This window comes from Peromyscus maniculatus, chromosome 13 (assembly GCF_049852395.1).
Source record: "Peromyscus maniculatus bairdii isolate BWxNUB_F1_BW_parent chromosome 13, HU_Pman_BW_mat_3.1, whole genome shotgun sequence".
Classification (NCBI taxonomy): domain Eukaryota; kingdom Metazoa; phylum Chordata; class Mammalia; order Rodentia; family Cricetidae; genus Peromyscus; species Peromyscus maniculatus.
Genome location: NC_134864.1, coordinates 50527734 through 50544437, shown reverse-complemented (window position 1 = coordinate 50544437; position 16704 = coordinate 50527734). Strand labels below are relative to the sequence as shown.

Sequence of the window (16704 nt, the reverse complement as noted above, 5' to 3'; positions counted from 1 at the left end):
CTAGCAGTGCCTTCTAAAGGTCAAGGACTTTGACCACTGGGCTCAGTAATTACTTACATAATGCTCTTCCCATCGACATGTTCTAGCTTTTTTATTGAATACATTGAATATACCTCTCTTGTGCCCTTACCATTTCAGCTTTAACAACAGCGAGAAAATTATTTTTTAATAATCTTGCATTAATGCTCTTTCTAATAGCAAAAAACAGATGTGAGATTTCCCAAGTCGGCCTATTATATATTAGGCTACTATAAGAACTAAGCATCAGTTGAAAAACTGAATCTCCCTGAAGGGGGATGTGAAGCACTACCTTTGAATAAGTAGCAAATACTAATACTTTCCTCCCAGTATAATCTATAGCTTACAACTGGGGCAAATGTGTGGTAATATACAGTGATTAAAGTTAAGTTGGTTTACTCACATATGGGACTCTATTCCAGAACATGCTATACTGGTCCAAAGACAGGACATAGTTTATACTCATGCTAAGAATGTGGCTGACTGTGCCCTTAAGAGGAGAAATTTCTGCCTTTGCTTCTCTCTAGCTCCTTGGGTATTCACCAGTAGGAGAAGCAGCTAATTATATGACTGGCCAGAGCTTACAATCCACGGGGGCGGGGAGGCAATCAATAACTGTCCGGGCCACTACACTGGAAGGTGGTGTGTATCTATGGTTTATATTCACTCTTCCAGCATCTCCACCTTGCAATGTGTGCTGTTAGTAAAAGAGTTGATTTAAGGGGATGCAGGAAGTTTTGTTTGGGCTGAAGACACATTTTCTTGGCCCCAGATTCATTTCTCAGTATAATCCAGTTTCACCAGGGATGGGCTCTGCATGTTAAGGAACAACATGCATACACCCATGTGTGCGACATCCGTCTAATTATTGTTCTTTGTGGTCCCCCTCTTTTAGCTGATCATCCCATGCAGACAGGTGGGGAGAGGATCACAAGCCTCTGCTCTTGATTCAGAATCAGGCCATTCATACAGAGCACCAGAAAATGTGCTGACGTTGGAAGCAAGCAAGCCAGTCGTGTTTGGAACTTATCCATTTATTTATGCATTTATTATCGTGGTATGGAAGCAAGGCAGAAGCATCTGAAATGCCCTGAATTTCCAGAAAGCAACTTGTACCTTAAAAGCTTCTTTTTCAAAAGGCACAGAAGGTTGTAGTGTTTCACCAGTCTCCTGGGCTTTCATGAGTTCCTAAGCAACATTTGTATAAGGTCCGACGAATGTTGAAGATGTATGAGAACATCGAGTTGAGCAGTATCGTTTTAAGAAAAGATCGCCATTTTTACTTATATGGTGTGATTCTGTGAAAATCTGCTTTTTCTACAAAATTCCATTTATTCAGACCGTATCATGTGTCAAGTAATAGAAGCTTAGTTAGTCAATATTAACCAAACTATGTAATGTGTTGCAAAGATACTTTGCAAAAACTTGGAAATACCAAATATTTCTGAAGAAAAACGGCCCACATCTGGGGTTTTTGGAAGGTGGGTGACCCGACTAGCCCAGAAGATCTCATGGATTTTGTAGTCTTTCCAGTTCACCACTATTGACTAGACCCAGATGCCAACTACTCATCTTTTTGTGTTGGCTAAATTTGTTAGTATGTGGAGGGATGGAGATATCTATATGTGGAGGGGGTGGGGGAAGAAAGAAAGGGAGAGGACAGGAGAGGAGAATAAATGGATGACTATGTTCTTTTTAGTTCTGGACCAACCAGTTGAGGCACAGTGTTAAGGATGAGAGCAAGCATGGCCTTTGTGTCTTAAGAAAGTAGCTTTTAGGGTACAAATTGCTTTCTGGAAATTCAGGGCGTTTCAGATGCTTCTGCCTTGCTTCTACCCATACCACGATAATAAATGCAGGTGGAAGCCAGGCATAGTGGCGCACACCTTTTATCCCAGCACTCGGGAGGCAGAGGCAGGCAGATCTCTGTGAGTTTGAGGGCAGCCTGGTCTACAGAGTGAGTGCCAGGATGGTCAGGTGGAAGGGAGCAGGTGATGTCCAGGCAAAGACACAATGATTGACATCACTATGTTAAGATATTTAAAACAGCGACAAGCATCCACTTGTTTGGGGGGACATGCAATAATCAACAAAAACGGGATTCGATGCCGGCAATACAGTGATGACATTGGGACTTTGGGGCTGTTAATTGCTGTTTCAGTTGCTCCTCTCTAAATGCGGATACTCAGGGGTCTTTACTTCTTACAATTTCAATTCCTTCATATTTGATCTGGCTGGAGCTATTGGTGGTCCTCAAATTTTCCCTCAGAGTCTGTAAAGGGGAGAAAACATGGAAATGCGTAAGTTTCTCTAGAATGCACCAGTAACTTCTGTTTGTGCCATCCAAAGGGTTCCTGCATCCCGTTTGGCTCAGCGGCTGAGAGGAGGCATGTGTGGGACAGATTCCGTGGTGACAGAAAGCCACCAGACCCTCATTAACCATTGCCACGTGGTAGTGTAAATTCTGGCTTCCTTCCTGACTTGGCTATTTCTGTGTGTGACTCTGCCTTTTCTCCTCATTCTGAAGCATGTGTGTAGCTACAGCCTTCTCATTTTCATCTCTGGGCCTTTCCCTGCCTCAGTGTACCAATTCTCGTCCTCTGCAGCCAGCTCATTCCAAAGCCCATCATCATGTTGTGCATTGTCAGAATACCAAGTGCAGTGGTCTGTGTTTGCTGGATGTATAAATACCATCCTGCGAGTGAACGCCCTGACTGGGCAGCCACAAAGAAATCCTTATCAACTTGTTTTCCTAAGAAATAGGGAGTTCTTGGGGAGAACTCAGTTAAATGCTTTGGCAAAGAGAACTCACAGGGCTGAACACATCTCCTAGCTCCCTCTGTCACTCATCCTGGGGAAAGAACAGACTCTTCCCATCATAGCTTTGGTTGTTAAAGTGCAGTGGTTCCTAAACGAGAAGGCCAGGCTGAATCTCTGCACTGTGCCCTTGGGGGCAATTATTGGGAGAGAATCGTACTGCATGGAACCCTGATCATCTACTAACTGAAAGACCCTAGCCCTTCAGGCTTACACCCCCAAGCCTCAGGAAAGGAGAAACTTCAAGCACCAGGAAATGAGAAACTGAAAATCTAGTTCCAAGGGCAACCTGACTTATCCATTGTTCAATCTCCCCTGCAACCATATAACAATGTATAGAGATTTCTGTTAAGAGATGTGCTCCACTGTGACTGGGATAGTTGCAGGTGTTCCAGGAAGGACCACCGTGACCTGTGTGTAAACTCCACTCCCGCCCTGATATCCCCCCTTGAGGTTTCAGGAAGAATGTACATGGGGACGTGACTGTACCCACTCTGTGATCAGACCATGATCTTGTGAAACGAAATTGTATGGGAATTGTAATCTTATGTGTTTTGTGGATTTTTCCTTTCTAAGCCCTTATGGGGATGCAGTAAGATGCGGCTCTTGCTCTTAGGAGCAGAGTTTGCCCTTCTATATAGAAGCTTAATAAAATCCTCATGCTGTTGCATCAGCTGGACTGGAGTCTGGGTTCTTGGGGCGCCCACTTGAGACCCTAAACTTTGGGGTCCAACACTAACCAATTCCATTTGTAGAAAAAGAAGAACGTATTAATGCTTTGTCTACTGTCTACCATTTGTGATTTCTTGACTTGATAACTTTTCAGAGATGGGCTGATAACTCAGACCTGAAAAATGCTCTGCAGCCAGTAGAGAACCCAAAGAATTAGCATTTAAAACATGTGGACTTTTGGCCATTCTCCTTTTCTCCCATCTCCTTCCTTCCTCCTGGGCACTTCCCTGGTGGCCTTGCTCCATTAGCAGCTGCAAGATGTGAGGTCACATCTGTATGGAGTCTCAGTTTAAGACTTCAGCATTTCCTGGCTCCATGTGCAATAGAGCAAGCAGCTGTCCAGACAGATAACTCTGTTAAAACTCTCTGTAACCTCCCCTGAATGCTGGCCTCACAATGTAAGTCACTGGGTGACTGCTCAGTGATGCCCAGCTTCCTTCTACACAAAGGGATGCAGGTAAGAGAATGGTAAAAATGGAAGCACACTAGATTATTATTTCATACATGTTCTGTGTATGCAGACTTAGAAAACATACTTGCTTCTGTATCGGTATTCTCAAGGTTTCCCCACCGCTCCATGATTCCACCACTGAGAACAAAGTTCTCAGTGTCAGAGAGATTTTTCACTTGGGTCTCTCAGGCTTCCCCTCTCAGGGCCTTCTGAAGAGGATTCCCTTTTGCCCTGTTGGCTATTTTAGGCTTTGTAAAGGAGAGTTAAGTGGAGAAAAGTAGAGAGGGTAATACATTCGGGGCCAGGACTGAGCTGAAGCGTCTTGGGAGTTTGAGGTCCGACACAAAAGCCGTGTCGGTAAGAAAGCAGTTGTGGATGATTTCATCCCCTTTCTCAAAGTGTTCATGGGGAAAACCGAGTTGTTGAAGCCTTTTTACCACCATCTCATGCTCTACAACAGGAGTGTGGGCCCTGACCGTGAGCATCCCCGAAATTGTCCCCAGTTCTGCAGACTCACCGTCTGACACAGCTTGCTCTTTCTCTTCATCCTGGCCTATACTGGACTGTGTGCTATCTTTACTTTCTGAAACAAAAATTTAAACTAAAGTCAGGGTTCAAATATAATAAACAGCCTGTGGGATATTCTGAGTTAGTGTTTTTCAAACTTTGTGCCAGGATTGACGGTAAAAAACTGTGTGTGTGCCGGGCGGTGGTGGTGCACGCCTTTAATCCCAGCACTCGGGAGGCAGAGGCAGGAGGATCTCTGTGAGTTCGAGGCCAGCCTGGTCTACAGAGCGAGATCCAGGAAAGGCGCAAAGCTACACAGAGAAACCCTGTCTCGAAAAAACAAACAAACAAACAAACAAACAAACAAACACCAAAACCAAACAACCAAACAAAAACCTGTGTGTGTGTGTGATATCATAGCTCAGTATGTTTGTGTACATACAGATTAACCAAAAGTTACTTCCCATAGTACTCTCCTAATCTCCTTTTACTTACCATTCATTTCAAAAAAAAAATTTTTTTTTGAGAAAGGATGTCATTGTGGTAGCTCAAGATGGTTTCTGATTCTGAGTAGAGTTAGATAACTAATTAAGTACTAGAATCACAGGCAGGACCATGCTTGGCTTTGTGTGTGTGTGTGTGTGTGTGTGTGTGTGTGTGTGTGTGTGTGTGTGTAATGTTAATTAGCATATATGATTAATACATGCTATTGATAAACAGATTATGTTATTAATATGTTGTATATACTATTAATATGTATAAGGATTACTTATCTATTGTTTTTTCTTTCCTCCCTCCCTCCCTTCCTTCTATCCTCTCTTATCCTGTCCTGGTCTATCCTGTGCTGTCCTGGTCTATCCTGTGCTATCTATTTCCAAGTTAACTGGAAGAGCATCTTTTCTTAATCCCTGTTATCAATTTTATAATATTTCAATGGGAAAGTCCTGGTGATTAAATTGATTTTCTTAACCATTAATTTTTTTTGCTGCCCACAGACAGAGTTTCTACAATTCAGCAAGAATTATATGGTATGATTGATTTTAATGCTCATTCAACAAGTCACCCCCAGACAGCCTGAAATCGGTGCCACTTTCTCTGCTTTGTTAGGGAACCCAGGGGACTGGAGTTCTGTAGTCTGCATAAGAATCTCACTTGGCTAAGTGCCTCAAGTTTTAACTAGCAACTTAAGTTGGAATTGTTCTAGAGAATGTGTTCTCTGCAGTTCACTTTCTCCTCTTCTCATCCCAGAAAGCAGCCAGTCACCTTCTTCATGACAGATTTGATAGGTTTTCTCGGGTCTCTCAAGGCCTTGGTGCACTCCAGCCTTTCATTAGTATTGCTTGATCTCGGTCGGCCTTGTCTTTCATTATTATTGCTTGATCTCGGTCGGCCTTCCTGGAGGAATAACGCCTCCACAGACTCAGTCTAGGCTTCTTAAGCTCTGCTGAGGCTGGGACTCAGTTCTCTGGATAGTGATGTGGGCTGTAAAAACCCTCCAGGGGGCTACTGAAATAACTAGGTTAGTTCAGCAGGGCCAGCCTCCAACTATTCCGTGTTTGTCCAACCATCCACCAGCCAAGTTGATAACCTTATAGCCAGACATCACATGATTCCTACCTACCTACTTTCCCAGGTCTGTTAGTCCATTTTGCATCCTCTGACCTAACCCAGATACCTTAATGTTTGGGGAAACTATGTGCTTCTGGCCTTGCCTTGGTTACCTGAAGGCCTCTTTGCCATGTTCTTTTCCCTCTGGTAGATGCTTTTTACAATCTCCCTCTCCTCTACCCTTCAATTACACACTTCTGTTATAAATCACATGAAGGAAGGATCAATCACCCTACAGTCAATCAATCACGCTACAGTCAAGCTCCCATGTCATCTGTTCTGGAAATCTTTCCTGACACTCCCAGTTACCACAGGATATCCCCCAATTGCTTCCATTCTAGCCTGGGCCTCTGTCACAGTCCTGTCTCTTCATAAGATGCGAATGCTTGTGTTCTGCACCCTTATCAACTCATAGGTTGACGTCTAAACCTTCTCATGCTTACACTGGAAGGCTGGATTTTGGGAAGTGACTAGAGGGGGTAGAGAATCCTCGTGAATTCAGAATTATAGTCTTCCAAAACAGGCCCATGGGAATTCATTGGTGTTTGTCCCCCATGTGGAGACAGAGAAACACATACTAAAACTTGCCCTGACCACACACTTAATTTGCCAGTGCCCGCATCTCAGCATGCCCCTTGAACCACAAGAAGTAACTTCCAGCTGTTTTTTTAGAATAATGGCCAGAATGAACAAAGACATCTCTCAGAACTGAATTTTTCCTCTTGGCTCTGCTATTTCACGTACTAAACAGTAGATGCATTTGAAGGCAGGTATCTGTTTGATATGTTTTTTAAAGCCTGTTTTGGAAGACTATAATTCCTCCCAGCGTAGCTCCTCCCTCCTCCCCCTTCACATCCATTTGTGATGTAAAACACATATGACATGAAAACTACCTCATAAAAATGTGGAATCACAACACAACATTGTTAGCCATGCACACTGCTGTATGGCAGAGCTCTGGAACTCTTACGCTGCATGACCTGTGCTGTTCCTGAACTAACACCAGTTCATTTCTCTTCAGCCAGCTTAGTTCCCAAGTAATTTTCAAGACATGTTAGGTTTTCTCCTTCATGTTAATGAATCTTTCTTTTCCCTTTGAGTGTTTAGCTTGCCAATCATGTTTCCTTCATTTTGAGCCACAAAACTCTGTTTTGTTCAGCTGTTTAACTGTGAGTCTTGACATGTCATAGGCTCTTGGGTCCTTTCCCTACACAGTTTATGTGGCTAGAACCTCTGTGTTTGATAGTTTTATGTCAACTTGATGTAATCTTGAGTCATTTGGGAAGAGGTAATTTCAATTGAGAAAATGCGTCCATAGAATTGGCCAGAAGGCAAGTCTGTAGGGCATTTTTAAATTGATGATTGATTTGGGAGGGCCCAGGTCACAGTGGATAGTGCCACTCTGGGCTGGTGGTGGTCCTGGGTGCTATAAGAAAGCAGACTGAGCAAGCCAGTTAAGCAGCATTCCTCCATGGCCTCTGCATTAGTTCCTGCTTCCGGGTTCCTACTCTGAGTTCCGGCCCTGACTTCCTTTGATGATGGACTCTCAAGTCTAAGCGTAAGCTGAAACAAACCCATTCTTTCCCAAGTTGTTTCAGGTCAGAGTTTTATCACAGCAATAGAAACCCTAACTATGACAACCTCCCTCTCACAGAAACTAGTGGATCCATGGAGCTCAAGGAATACCCTGTAGTTTGCTACAAAGATTTATTAGTGCCTTTAAAATATGATCTCATGTAGCTTGGCCTTTGGGCTAGGATCAGGTATAAAATATGATCTTATGTTTTAGTATGGGAAGAGGATTTTGAAGGTCTTAACTGTTTTATGGCTAACAGATGGTTAAGTTCCTTTCTTTGAAACTCAGTGCAAATTCTTAGATTGAAAGGAACTTGTTTTTTTTCTCCACATGAGTCTACTTACCATTCATGGCCTTGTGCTCTTCCTGGTTGTCATTTGTGGAGAAGTCAGAGACCCTTCAAACTTTTTAAAATTTAGTTTCGAGTCTAATGGCCAGAAAATTAATATTAAAATAATTGAAGAGATATCATAAGCCTCCTACATGAATCTTCTTATTGACAAGCTATTAACAGAGATCTCCAAATTGAGAGGTGCAATGCTCTCATTATTTTGGGAATATCTAGGACAGTGGGTTTTATTTTTTGGAGTGGATATAAGGTCCAAAGGTAACAAAGTAAAAAGCAATTGACCCTTGTTAATAAAAATTCAGTATATACCACTGAATTTGAATAGTCACATTCTTTCACAAGACTCTCTATAATCAAGTATAGTTGGGAAATTTAGGACCAGTTACCAGTCAATGAGTCAAATACAGGATGACAGTTTTGTAGCCCTTTCTAGAGAAAGAAAATTACAGCCTTAGTCTGCCAAACCCAGGCAGCCACCCAGGGGACCTGTAAATTTTAAGAAGAAAAGAATTCATGTTAAAACCAGCTGCCCCTTGGACTTCTACAACCTGAAGCCCCCACCTTCATTCTGCCTCGGGGCTGTGTTTGTTTTGGCTCGGTTCTAGGGACTTGATCATCAGCCAAGCTCTGAAATCCCCAGCCTCGCATTCTACCCACACTCCACTAAATCCTCTTTGGTCTCAACCAATGGCCTTCTGCCAGATTTTTTTTTTAACTAGTTCATTCTGAAAGAAAGCAACCGTCTTAGATGGTTGGAATTTTCACCGATAGGTTCTTAGATACGTTTTATATGGCCTCTGGTTAGACTTTGAAAACTTGATTTCTAGTTAGCTTTTCCTTCTTTGTGCAATAGAGACCCACCAAATATAGCCTATCTTTATCACTGTTACTTGAAACTTCTTTGCCTTACCCTCTTCCTCCTCAAATGCTAAGCAAAGCAACAAGATTGGGCTCATTTTCAATGCTGATGACCCAAATCACCTCAGCAACTACTTAAAACCTGAGTTTAAAAAAAAAGGGAAGAAGATGAGAAAAAGAAGAAACTTTTGAGAGATAATTTGTTTTTCTAAATAAAATTAGTATGAAAAACCTCAGAATAATTTTTGGAACACAGCATTGAGTTCCACCATTCTCAGAAAATGGGATGAAGTACACACTAATATTTGGGGGCATGTTCCACATCTGCATCCAGACAGCGGGCATCTTTTTAGGGAATCCCACAACTACACACTGGACTCTGTTATGTTTTGGTCTCTGACTTCCATTGAACTACCTGTACCTTTTCTGTATAATTTTTCTCCGTTATAATTAGTTATTGCCAACCTTGCCTTTCTTCATTACCGTCTTTCACTCCAGGGTCTTCCCTCCTGCTCTGTTCCACACTCTCCTTGCCCACACAGGTACCTCCATCTGCAAACACCACCTCCTCCTCCAGACTTAACACTAGACATGCTCCTGGTTTAGAACTGATCCTGTGTTCTGTCGTGAGGACTCTTCTCCTCACTCTCCTCTAGCTTCACCCTCTTCCTAATGGTGGTTAAATACTGACATCCGCCCATCCAGATAGTCACCCATTTCTTTCTATTTTTGAATGTGTATGTTCATTTTTTGGGGGATATGCAACGTTCACAAAACCAAGTCCAAAGGGAGGAGAGACCACAAGTGAAGAAGCATTCCTACTCTAGTCACTGTGACCTGCTCCTAGAGGTCCCCATAGCTACCAGTTTCTTCTAAAAAGTAATGGTTATTGATCGCTCCAAAGCCTCCTATCTATGGTGATATTCTATTTGTACTAAAATGTGATTTGTATGTTAATAAATAAAGTTGCCCCGGGGTCAGAGCTATTAGAGCCATAGCAGAAGCTGGGCAGTGGTGGTGCATGCCTTTAATCCCAGCATTTGGTAGGCAGAGCTAGGTGGATCTCTGTGTGGTCAAGGATACAGCCAGCATGGAGACACACGCCTTTAATCTCAATACCAACCATAGAAGACCTGGAGGTCTGTACAGACAGGCAGTGACGCGGCGGTCATGTGGTTGGGTTTACAACCAATGAGAAGGCAGAACAGAAACACTATAAAAAGACAGACACACAGGAAGTAGCTCTCTTTCGGAGAGGTAGGACAACAGCGACAGTGAAGGGTAAGGTTTTTAGCTCTTAGCTAATTGCTCTGACCTCTTGGCTTTCATCTCTGTATTGGCTCTGTGTTTCTTATTGAATAAGACAGTTACTTCTACACCTATCCAGCCCAGATCTGTCTTATGCTTAGAGGCATGTGTCCATTGTTCAGTAGACACATTCACTTACAGGATTCCTGAAAACCTGCTCCTTCATCATTATGCTTTACCTTAATCATGCTCTGCCAGTCACTTTTATGACAGCACACATAGCACATGACAAGGGCAGTGGAGGCAACCAGCTTGGGGACCCCAACTTACCCAAGCTGTTCTTAGGACTGAGATCAACAGCTCCACATTTCTAGCCCATTTGGGGCTCACTGTTGAGGAATTCTATTCCAGGGAATGATAGTCCTAATTGATATGTCCTAAGGCCAAAGGCCCTGGGCACTTTATACGTGCATCTGTGCATACACGTGTACTTGTGCGTGTGTGTGTGTGTGTGTGTGTGTGTGTATGTGTGCACGTGCTTGTGCGTGTGCGTGTGCGTGTGTGTGTGTGTGTGTGTGTGTGTTTGTGTGCATGTGTGCGTGTTTCCATACATACATATTTGTGCAGGCCAGAGGTTGATGTCAGCTGTCTTCCTTAACTGCTCTTTACCTTATTATTTGAGGAATGGTCTCACTGAATCTCGAGTTCACCATTTGTCTAGCCTGCCTAGCAAACACCAAAGATCCTCCTGTCTGTGCCCACCCAGCATCTTCGCACCTACTGGCAAGTGCTTTACCTACTGGGCCATTTCTCCAGCCCCAACCCTTGGCACATTCTAGCCCCCCCACCCCCCATCTGGCCTTTTCTTATCCTCTGTCTCAGACTGCCCAACTTCTGTCAACTGTAACTCTTTCAAATCCAGCTGTGCCTCTATACCACCATGGCCACTGCTTTGTTAGGCTCTTATCTCTCTTCCTGCTGCAGAGTTGGTCTTGCTACTTGTTTTTCTTTTGATTCATTCTTCTATTTCAGACATTACAGATAGCAACCATGCCAAACTTAAAATTTACTTCCCTCTCTTTCCTGTCCCCCATCCCTTGTTGGTTTAAAATGGTTCCTAGTTCCCTGTCTCCAGACATTCTTCACGTCAAGCTCTATTTTGTGTAGAAAATGTATCAGGTCTTGGAACACTTTTCCTTACTTCTTTGCATTTCTGTATGTTGCTCCCTCTGACTAGAACCCTCCTATTTACCACCCGTCTTGTGTTTTTCTCATAACCCATCTTAATTGTTATTGCCTTCAGAAATCCCTTCCCCATTGCTCATAGCACCTCCCAGTGCGTTCCTCTGGCCCATAGCATTAAACACACAAGCTCCACAATCTGAAGTCCTTTTTCTCTATTCTCGTCTCATTTCTTCCCCTTTCATTCCATAAAGTTATTCTCACCAAAGCTGTGAATGACGTCTGTGCCATCCATTCATTGGGTAGGTTGGAGGCCTCATTCTGTGTGACAGGCCCTCTTCCCCACTGCCATCAACATTATACAACTTGGTCTTCCTTCCTGACATCATCTCATCTCATCCCATCTTTCCCTCATGCACGTTTGCCAACCTCTCCTCCTCTATGTAACTATCCCAGGCTGGATCCCTCCTTAATCTCTAGTTTTCTACATAAAGCCAGCATCATCAGGTGTCCATTGCTGTTTAGGTAGCAACAGCTCCCTTTCTGACAATTGTCCTCCAGGACTTTCCTTACTCTAAAAAGTAAGACACTCTCTATCTGATATTTCCATTTCAGACACTGCATAGGTATTTCACAGTCAGACTGTAAGACCTCCAACTCACTCTTCAGCTGCTCTCACATTACAGCTTCTCATGTCCCACTCACACCCACTGACACACCCGTGGGCTTATATCCCCGTCTCCGAATGCTGGTGTTCTTGTTTGCCATTTTCCCTTGTCAATAAATCTACCTGTTTGCCCAACCAGAAAGAACCCGAGTCCTCCGGGACTCTGCAGAGTCAGTCCATCATCAAGTCTTGAGAATGGTATCTCCTCACAGCTTTTGGCTTTCCATTATTTCGAGTTTTGGCTGAAATCACCCTTTCTTCATGTGAATGTGCTACTCTCTTCACACCTCTGTCTTCTGTGAACAGGCTTGCTTTCTGAACGGTTTGCACAACTGACCGGGCTTCATTGCTCCTCCTGTGTGTCTGGCTCTCCTGCCCCATCCCATTGCCCTCTGCCACCTGTTCCCAGAAGTCTTCCATTAGCTGGTCTTCATGGCTCTTCTTCCTCCTCGGGCTGTTCTGCTTAGGCTTGATCACCCAAGCTCTCCCGGAGCCCTTTCAAACAAGCCCATCTAGGTGCCCGCTGGCCAGGGTTTCTCTTCTATTCCCAGACATAAGCCCTCCCAGAACCCCTTGCTTCTCCTTCCCGAGGTGTAGACAAAGATGTTGTTTGTGTAAGGCGTGGCCACCACCTACTTTTTCTACTCTGTACTTCCAGTCTCTACCGTCAGCTCACTGTTGGCCCTCCACAAATATTAGCAGAAAGAGAGAATCTTAGGTTGGAAAAGATATTTGTTTAATGCTCTTTGCATAAACAAATGTATGTAAGCTGAGAATTTATTGTTGTTTTTGTTTGTTTGTTTTGTTTTGCTTTTCAAGGCAGGGTCTCTCCTCAGAGCCCTGGCTGTCCTGGAACTTACTATGTAGATCAGGCTGGCCTCAAACTCACAGAGCTCTGCCTGCCTCTGCCACCTGAGTGCTAGGCATGTGCTACCTTAAGAAGTTTTTTTTTTTTAATGGCAAAAAGAAGAAAAATGGAGAGATGGCAGCACTTCCTGATGAGTTTATGATTAGAGAAAATGTCAGTGAGAAAAATGTGTTTATTGAGAGTTACCAGCGTTTAAATAAAGTTATTTGAAAGTAAATATGGTCTGATAGGTTAGGCCCTGCTTCCCAAAGCGTACATTGCAGTTCTAACCGCTGGTGCCTGTGCTTGTAGCCGTGTTTGTAAACAGAGACTTAGCAAGATAATCAGTTTCAAATGGGGTTTTACAGGGGCCGACAAGAGCTCAGCAGGTAAGGGCACTTGCTGCTCTTCAGAGGACCAGAGTTTGGTTCCCAGCACCCACATGGAAGCTTACAGCTGCCAGTTCCAGGGGACCCAACACTCTCTTGTGGTCTCTGCCGGCTCTTGCACTCATGTGGTACACATAAATTCATGAATGTGCACACACATATATATAATGAAAAGTTACAAATGAAATTTTAAATGGAGTCATATTGGATTAAGACAGGTCCTAAATGCAATGACTAATGTCTTTGTGACTAGAGGGAGTTTTGGAAACACAGACATCCATTGGACAGACAGACGTGCAGGATGGCAAACAATGGAGTGATGTAGTTACAAGCCAACACGGCCAAGAACTTCTGCTCGAAGTTAGGCCAGGTAAAGAAGGGTTCTTCTCCAGAGCTTGCAGAGAACATGGCTCTCCTGATACCTTAGTCTTAAACCACCTGATGTCTGCTAATTTGTTATATTCATTCTAGAAAACTAGAAAATGTAGAATATACAAAATTTATAAGGCCACTGTATTCTAAAAATACGATTTCCTTAGCATTTGTTTCTAAAGACATGCTGAACTTAACAGCTCACTTTGCTAACAATTTAGTTTAAAAACAAAATACAGATTCTAGTTATCTATATTAGTAATAGTAATCCAGTTACAACAAGTATTTCCTACGTGTGTGACCTGCATGTGAATATGGATGTGAATGCAGGTGCATGGGCCTGGCCGTGTGTGGACAGGCAAAAGGAGGAGGCCATAGCTCTTCTTATCACTCTCCACTCTGTTTTTAAGACAGGGTCTCTCACTGAAATGGAGCTGGGCTAGCTCCTAACAAGCCTCAGAGACCTTCGCATCTCTTCCCTGCCCAAAGCATTGGGCTGGTAGGCACATGTGTGTGGCCACACTTACTTTCCTGTGTTAGTGCCAACAATTCAAACTTCATGTTTGCACAGCGAGTGCTCTTACCCATAGGCCACCACTCCAGCCTATAGTACCTTTTTTTAAAAAAAAAAAGATTTATTTTTATTTTATGTGTATGAGCACTTTGCCTGCGCCTATCTGTACACCACATGTGTGTCTGGTGAAAAAGGAGGCCAGGAAAGGGCACCGGACACACTGAAACTGGAGTTGTGGATGTGTGTGTGTGTGTGTCACCAAGGGGGAGCTGAAAATCCAACCTAGGTTCTCTGTAAGAGCAGCCAGTGCTGTTAACCACCGAACCTTCCATATATCCCTACATCCCTACATCCTTACATCCCTAAATCATCCCTACATCCTTATAGTACCATTTTGACATTAGCTCAGTAAACAACACATTTATGAGATTACCTTCTTGAATTGGCTGAAAAGATAATATGTCTCCGAGTGCAACAAGTTTCTCCTGTTGAAAAATTTATAATCAGAGAATTAAACGACAGTACCCACTGAATCATTCTTTAACAGAAAAATTCTTTGGTTCTTGATTTGAAACAAACATTTTTAGCATACTGAAAATTATAAAACCAGATGCATAACAGGCGTTTTTGCTGTATTCTCCAAACCTTTGCTGCTTTATGGTTTTCAGGAATATGATGTAAATCGAGCCCAGAAAAGCATGCACACCTTAGCCTACAGAACCATGTGAGGAGCATTATCAAGACCAGCTCCTTTGCAGTCCCCTGCCTTACCTGAACCAGATCGTCTGCGAGCCTGTTTATTATCTGCGGAGTCAGTGAAATGTCCTCAAGGTCTGTAAGAACCACCCAAGTTCCGTTCTCAAATTTCACAGGCATGGAAAAGACGAGCCCTTCGGGAATACCAAACTGGCCTGCAGGGAACACACACAAGGCAGACCATGAGCAAATCAGGAAGGATTTGGAAAAAGGACTGAGAACGACACTCATAGTACACAATTTTAAGTGTGTGTGTGTGAGTGTGTGCGCGTGTGCATGCGCGTGTGCATTCATACACATAAGGAGGCCAGCAGAGGGTGTTAGATGCCCTGAATCTGGGGTTACAGGTAGTGTGGGATGCCTGATACGAATACTGGGCATCAAATTCTGGTCCCCTACAAGAAAGGAAGTGCTTTTCTTTTCCACGCCTTGTGTGTAATTTGCGCCTGTTTCCCATAGCCGGTCCAGGGCTCTGCATGTCTCCCACGAGCCTGAACCCCCTGTCTAATCTGGCCTTCTGTTCTAGCTTACTCCATATCCTAGTCAGGGTCGCTATGGCTGTGATGAAACACCATGGCCAAAGCAACCTGGGGAAGAAAAGGGTTTATTTGGCTTATGCTTCATCCTTGTATAAACTGATGACGCAGCCGCTCCATGATATGATTAAGGGGGGAGTTTTTTTTTATTGTAGATATGCGAGAGAGAACACCCAGAGGCATCTGGAAGAGTCCAGAGCAGAGAAAGAAAGTAGACTGGACCTGGTCATGATAGAAACAGAAGCAGAGAGATAAAGTGAGGGGGGGGCAAAGAGAGAAGGGGGACATAAAGATGACAGGTAGGTAGGTAGATAGGTAGATAGATAGATAGATAGATAGATAGATAGATAGATAGATAGATAGACAGACAGCAAAAACAGGGTTATAAATATAGGGTAAAAGGGTCAGCCAAAGAAACACTGACCCTGAAACCAGAGCCAAAAGGTTAAAAAGGGCCAGCGAGAGAAAAACACCCTGTCCCTGAAATCAGAGCCAAAGAAACATACTCTGCCCTTGACCAACTCAGCACTATCCAATCAACCAATCCCCGAGGAGGAAATCCAGCCTATCTCTGAGCTTGTCCAAGCTCAGGGATTGAAATCTAACCCATTCCTACCCTGAAAATCTTCACCCTAGAAAAACTCTGCCTCTAAGAAGCTCCGTAAGTCCTGTGCCTGTTTAGCTTGGAGCTGCCTTTTCCGCCCAGGCAGAGGCAGCCACTCTCTTGGATTCCTCCTTCCCAATAAATCCCTTGAATGAGGTTTGGGTGACTTCTTTTACTCCAGTGGGCTGGGGCAGAGAAGTAACAATTTTCGCTGGAGCAAGAACAGAACTGCTACATTTCTGCCGGGAAAACTCGCTTAGCACAGTGGAGCAGAGAAGTAACAACTTTTTTGGGAGCAGGAGCAAAGCTGTTCTCTGTGGGGAACTCCCTTAGCAGAGCAGAGTGGAGCTGTAAGGGCTCTTCCAGACAGGAGCAAAACTGCTACCTTCCTGTGGGGAAACCATCCCCACCAGAACGGAGCTGTAGGTATCGCCTGGCTTCCAAGGGCCAGTAAGGAGAATGAGTAGCTAGGAGAAACGTAAGCTTGAGGGAGTAGGGGAGGAGGTTGGGAAGGGCTAGGAGGTTAGCATGGACTTTGAAATGTGTAACAGGTTCTTGTGATTCTGAAGGAGCCAGGAGGCCAGCATGCATTTTGGCATGCTAATAGGCACTACATTAGTCATTTGCCGGTTCTGCCCGAGGTAAGGGAAATAACTGCTTTGGTAGCGGGCGA

The 16704-nt window shown here is 43.8% G+C and overlaps 1 protein-coding gene across 8 annotated transcripts in view; it reads right to left on the bottom strand.

Annotated features, from left to right (window-relative positions):
* Positions 1–2049: 2049 nt before the first annotated feature.
* The window catches only part of Mdh1b (malate dehydrogenase 1B), a 37918-nt gene continuing 23263 nt past the window's right edge, over positions 2050–16704 (bottom strand). For all 8 annotated transcript variants that reach the window (XM_006975003.4, XM_015993905.3, XM_015993906.3 and 5 more), the window contains 4 exons: positions 14907–15046; positions 14569–14620; positions 4536–4601; positions 2050–2290 (listed from right to left, as the gene is read on the bottom strand). In XM_006975003.4, coding sequence (XP_006975065.1) covers positions 2259–2290; positions 4536–4601; positions 14569–14620; positions 14907–15046 — 290 coding nt within the window. In that variant the 3' untranslated portion in view covers positions 2050–2258. The remainder of the gene's footprint in view (positions 2291–4535; positions 4602–14568; positions 14621–14906; positions 15047–16704) is intronic.